Here is a 6,128-nt window from a genome sequence, read left to right as displayed (position 1 = left end):
AAAATATCGATAATTAATCAATCGAATTTCCTGCATGATCATGTTAACCCAGAGGGCGTAAGCATCTTATACATTGGAAATGAAAACCTGTAATATCGACCTTGATTAACTTCGCTCCAGCATCCCCTTAAGCATTTACACATTCATTTCCTTTAATTTTTTATTTCTAATATTTAATATTTATTCCTATATTTGGGAAGTTCTTAATCTTTTCTATTATATGCAGGACTTATATTATAACCTAAAAAGATAGATATCTCACCCGACGACCCTAACGCAGCCGTCTTGTCGTGTTCAGCTTGCCCTTTCTTTCTGAAATGTTCGAAATCGTTATTTTTCCCTCATTTCTGACGTCACGTAATCATGACGCTCACGGTGCCTCACCTTTCATCTAGGGCACTCTAAGCACCGTGAGTGCTATGTAACTATGACGTCACTGTGTTCACACTAGCGCTGCAAGCACGAAATGGACCAACCATAAGCAACCGTTGAGCGCGCTAATCACGCTATAAAGGCCCATCTACAATACACGGAGTAAGAAGTAAGAGTAAGAAATTGACCAATCACAGTTGAATGTGAGAAGAATAATCGACTGTGATTGGTCAATTTCTTACTCTTACTTCTTACTCCGTGCATTGTAGACGGGCCTTAAGCGTGAATCGGACCGCGGCCGAAGTAATAAGTAAGAGTAAGAAATTGACCAACCACAGTCGATTATTCTTCACACATTCGACTGTGATTGGTCAATTTCTTACTCTTACTTCTTACTCCGTGTATTGTAGACGGGCCTTAATGTATGCATGCGCAATAGCATCTTGGGCAGTTGTCTTCTTCCACCACTGTCCACCAGTTCCACTTTCCACTATGGATAGAACTTGCAAAATGGCGTCTCATTGAGAAATTCCTGTATATGTGCGTTTGTTACGGATCATTATTGATCGCGATCATTGTAATCATTTTGATCGTTGGAATTGCTTTGTGTAGTGATTTTATGTTTCATCCATTAATTATTTACTAAAGTTTCATTATGGGGTAAGTAAATTGTGCAAAAACCTAATTTAATATCGCATTAGCAACAGAGAGAGATTTGTTCTCGATTTGATGAAAGAATGGAGAAAAATGAATATATTCTTTTTCTATCACGAAAAATTGTTTTACTTCGATATTTATTTCGACACATAATTGCAGCACATCAGATTTAGAAGGTCCTGAGTGTAAGCGAGAATCTTTAGGATTAGATTCTGATGCAGATGAAGTAATTGATCAAAGAAAGAAAAAAAAAAGAAAACATAAGCATCATAAGCATAAGAAGGAAAAATTAATTGAAAGAGACGAGGAACGATTGGATAAGCAAGAAAGGTAATGAATATTTTTTTTTAGTAGGACATAGTGTAACGTGAATTATTTCATCTTTGTTTAATGTTAGTAAACAACAAGGATTTAATAATTCACTATGTTACACTGCTTTCTTTCTGGAAAACATCCAATATATAATATAATTAAGCAATACATTGATTAAAATTATAATTATACCTTTTTGTAGACGAAAACACAAAAAACACAAAAGACAGAAAAGAGATAGAAATATAGAAAATGGTACTATGGAGGAGAAAATAAACTCCAATGTAGTGCATAAAGAAATTGGTATGAATGGAAAAACAAAAACTTCTATATTAGAAGTTGTCTCTACGGAAGAAAGTGAAGATGAAAAATTGATAGATCTTGATTCCGATGAAGTGGATTGTACAATCATAGAAGATGATATTGATCTCGAAGAATTAATGAAACAAAAGGTACATAAAAATTTTTATGATTAATTAGAATAATTCTAGAATATGATGTTTACGCACACACACACATGCACACATACACTATTGCGTACATATTTATAGTACGTATACAATATAGAGTAATTCTTAACTATATAAAAATATTATGCAGAATCCTAATCCAAAACATGAGAAAATATGAATATAGACATATCATTTAAATCTTATTTTTTATGTTATAATAAATTAAAGAAAAATACTTGTCCTTTTTTTATAAAATATGCTATGTCATGTTATAATATATGTGACCAGATATGGATTTATGATATGGATTTATTTATGAATATATATGTGTATAATTTTAAAATACATCACAGCATATATATTTGATGCATAATCCAGTGGTAATGAAACATCTTCCATGAGTATTTGTATCTACTGTAATTACATTGTACAATGTGTAGGAACGATTGCAAGCATGTTTAGTACAATATCTCTCGGATGAATCTGAAAAGGGTGACGATAAAGAGTTACAAGAAGAGGAAGAAGAAGAAGAAACAAAAACAATGACGGAAACGCCCGATGTAATACTTGTGGAAGATGATAGCGATACTAATGATATACCGAAGAAACGAGGTAGAAGTAAATCAGGCAGTAGAGAATGTAAGAAAGTGATAAAAACCGAAAGACGTGTTATAGTTGATATGACTAGAGACAGAAAAATTCGTGAACTGCATAAAGATAAGAAAAGAGATTTTGATAGGAAAAGAGATGAGAAAATCCGCCCTAAAGAAGAAGGAAAAAGAGAAGAAATTCGAAGAGATGACAGATCTTCGCGAAAAACTAGTGAAAGGCAGAAAGAAGAAACGAGAAAAGACGAATCCAACAAAAAAATTGACGATGATCAGCAGAGACGTAAGGATCTATCAAGAAGGGATGAGACACGGAAAAAAGAATCAGACAGACGGTAAGTGGGAAAAATTATTATTACTATTATTTGTTTTGTTCTACTATTCGTTATTTAATATAATTTATCTTAAAAATGTTAAAATAGTATTATATTAACAATTAATGTATATAGAGATGAAAACCGAAAACGAGAGCAATCTTCCCGTCATAGTACAAAAACTAATAACGAGACAAAAAGTTCAGATAACAAAAGTCGCGACAGATTGGCAAGTCGCGAACGTCAAAACAGCCGAGATTGTCACATTAGTCACGATCGACGCAGTCGTGATAGATTATCTAGTAGAGAGCCTCGTCGTCATGCTAGTCGCGACAAAAGGGATAGCAAAAGCAAAGATCGGTATGGAAATAGAGATCGACATGACGGTAGTCGTGATCGACGAGACATCCGGTACCACGATCATCGAATTGAAGATCGATCTCGCAGTACTGCAAGAAGATCACGTAGCCCTATTCGAAACAGATCAGAAAGAGAACGAAACGATCGGTATAAAAGATCCAGATCTCCTTCTCGAACTCGTAGAGATCGAGATAAACAAGTCAGGGATCATGTTAGAGATCGTGAGAAGGATAGAGACAGAAATAGCAAGCGAGAACGCAATGATAAGTATAAGGATTCTTTATCGGAAGGTCTCAAAGTAGAACATTCAGATAGTTCGAGTGAAGAGGACATCAAAGACATCGATATCGAAGAAGAAGAGGATGAAGAAGCTATTATAGAACGTCGACGAAAGCAAAGAGAAGAATTGCTCAAAGTAAGTAATACATATTCTCGTCAATGTCATACATATGTCCGTTAAATATATGTTACTTGATTATTGATTATAATCACAATACACATCTTTTTCTCTCTACAGAGATTAAGTGGACCAAATGAAGATTCAAATATGTCTGCCGACATTAATGTCGTTGGTTCTCCAGAAAGCCAATCTAATATATCGCAAAAATCTGTAGATATACCAACTAATAATAATGAATCCGTTTTGGAGAGCCATACTCCACCACTGCCTACAGAAAAACTAGAATCTCCGCCTCCAGCCAAAAAAAGAAAGTCCAGATTTGAGGATACGCCACTTAATGAGCCTGACAAAACTGGGAATATCAAAATGTCTGAAAGGTTTAAACAAGAAGAAAAGCAACCTTCAAAAAAATCGAACGAATGGGACATGTTCGCAGAAGCAGATAATATTGGTGATTTTAATGTATGTTTTATTTTATTTGATTTTTCTCTTTATTAATATGTTTATTTTGTTCTTTGCTCTCTAGATCTTATTATCTTTTACCTAATTTCTTATTATCCAGAGTCCTACGCTTGAAGGAAAACGTCAAGGAGGACCAGACAATCCTAGTTTGACAGATAATTGGGACGATGCCGAAGGATATTATCGGTTAGTTACATATTCTTTGTCCTACGTCATTGTTTTAATTTAAAAACGAATGATCAGCTTGAAAACTCTAATAATAACAATGTAATTTTTTTCTCAGAGTGCGTGTTGGAGAAACGCTAGATGCACGATATGTAGTCTATGGATATACAGGTCAAGGAGTATTTAGTAACGTAGTAAGAGCAAGAGACAGCGCTAGAGGAAATTTGGACGTAGCTGTGAAGATTATAAGGAACAATGAAATAATGTAAGCATAATACAACATTTCCGATTTTGAGTCGATTGCAGTATATAATATTGTTTTTACTCTTACAGGCACAGAACTGGTTTAAAGGAGCTAGAAATTCTTAGAAAGCTGAATGACGCTGATCCGGAAGATAGATTTCATTGCTTGCGTTTATTTAGGCATTTTTTTCACAAAAATCATTTGTGTATGGTTTTCGAACCTTTAGCTATGAATTTAAGAGAGGTATGTACATATTTTTATTCGTATAAAATTTACAATATCTAGAACGATTAAATCGCGATAATCATGTTTGTTGGGCAGGTTTTAAAGAAATATGGCAAAGACGTTGGCTTACACGTTAAAGCGGTAAGATCGTATACGCAGCAACTTTTTCTAGCACTAAAATTATTAAAACGTGCGAATATTCTGCATGCTGACATCAAACCGGATAATATTCTAGTCAGTGAAAGCAAACTAGTGCTGAAACTCTGTGATTTTGGCTCTGCATCACACGCCCACGAAAATGAAATAACACCATATTTAGTTTCGAGGTTTTATCGTGCACCCGAAATTAGTAAGTATTTTACTTTATTACAAAATCTAATTATTGCTATTCGATCTTTTATATATATACATATATTACTAAAAATATGTATATATGTATACAGGGTATTTGATATTAAATGTAACAATCGTTCATGGGTAGATAAAGTGGACTAAACTGAATCGAAAAGTCCTCTATTATTTTGCAATTTTTACATTATGGACTATGTTACGTACGGTTCGATTTTATGAAATTGACCAATCACAGTCATTTTATTCTTCAGAGAAACAGCTATGATTAGCCAGTTTCATAACATCGATGTTATTAGCTTCGGCATAAATCGAGTCATGTAAACGTAGTTAGTTACTGAGATATTAATTTTTAAAGATCGCTGAATAAGTGTATATCTGCCTGGCGGTCGTATCGCCAAATGCAAACATGCGGCATGATACCGCCCTTGGTAATCATGAGTGCCCACCATTGCGTAGGCTGTGTTCCAAAATTTACTGCTAGTACTGAATACCTATAGTGCACGTAACGTAAACTGTAGCATTTTCAGCGTCGGCAGTTAATTTTGGAACACAGCTTTTTGAAATGCAATCGTCTAGTGCAGAGATGTTTTCTTTCGCCGCTCATGTGTTGCCAAGGTTGGTTGCAGTAAACCATGACAGAATTAATCTTGTTTAATTCCGTCGTGGTAGTAAACATGGTGGAAGTTTCTTCCATCATGGTCCTATCTTGTCACACGCCTGTATTTGGCGGTAGGTCGTGCTATTTAGCGATCTTTACTAATTCATATCTCGGTAATTACTGCGAAAATTGCAAAATGGTAGAGGATTTTTCGATTAATATTAATATTATTTATAAATACAATTTTGTTCCATGTTCATATGCGAAAGCAATGTCGTATATTACATGATTGTTTCCAATATATGCAGATGTCAAACATGTAATATCTTTTTAATTAATGATATGTACGTTAGCATTGTTAATCTTCGACTATGTTACATTCTATCGATATCTCTATTTATATTTCGACTGTGTTACATTCTATTAATGATTTATATCTTGCAATGCTTGATTGGCAATCTTAGTAAACTACGTACAATGATTTCGCGAGTATTAGCTTCGACTTCATTTTGCGCTAAACTGAAATAGGCAGTTTAATGAGAATCGTAAGATGTGTGTGTGCGCGCTCTCATCTATATACGCATATGTACAGTCTGTAAAGGCCCGTC

At 34.4% G+C, this 6,128-nt stretch overlaps 1 protein-coding gene across 5 annotated transcripts in view; it reads left to right on the top strand.

The window, feature by feature from the left end:
* The first annotated feature begins 842 nt into the window (after positions 1-842).
* The window catches only part of Prp4k (Pre-mRNA processing factor 4 kinase), an 11,696-nt gene continuing 6,410 nt past the window's right edge, over positions 843-6,128 (top strand). For all 5 annotated transcript variants that reach the window (XM_018504836.1, XM_018504835.1, XM_018504834.1 and 2 more), the window contains exons 1-10: positions 843-1,032; positions 1,189-1,359; positions 1,544-1,793; positions 2,234-2,736; positions 2,851-3,490; positions 3,593-3,937; positions 4,038-4,123; positions 4,221-4,367; positions 4,436-4,589; positions 4,668-4,920. In XM_018504836.1, coding sequence (XP_018360338.1) covers positions 1,028-1,032; positions 1,189-1,359; positions 1,544-1,793; positions 2,234-2,736; positions 2,851-3,490; positions 3,593-3,937; positions 4,038-4,123; positions 4,221-4,367; positions 4,436-4,589; positions 4,668-4,920 — 2,554 coding nt within the window. In that variant the 5' untranslated portion in view covers positions 843-1,027. The remainder of the gene's footprint in view (positions 1,033-1,188; positions 1,360-1,543; positions 1,794-2,233; positions 2,737-2,850; positions 3,491-3,592; positions 3,938-4,037; positions 4,124-4,220; positions 4,368-4,435; positions 4,590-4,667; positions 4,921-6,128) is intronic.

This window comes from Trachymyrmex cornetzi, unplaced genomic scaffold, assembly GCF_001594075.2.
Source record: "Trachymyrmex cornetzi isolate Tcor2-1 unplaced genomic scaffold, Tcor1.1 scaffold182, whole genome shotgun sequence".
NCBI lineage: Eukaryota > Metazoa > Arthropoda > Insecta > Hymenoptera > Formicidae > Trachymyrmex > Trachymyrmex cornetzi.
The sequence above is the reverse complement of the archived record's forward strand: the minus strand, read 5'-3'. Positions and strand labels throughout refer to the sequence as shown.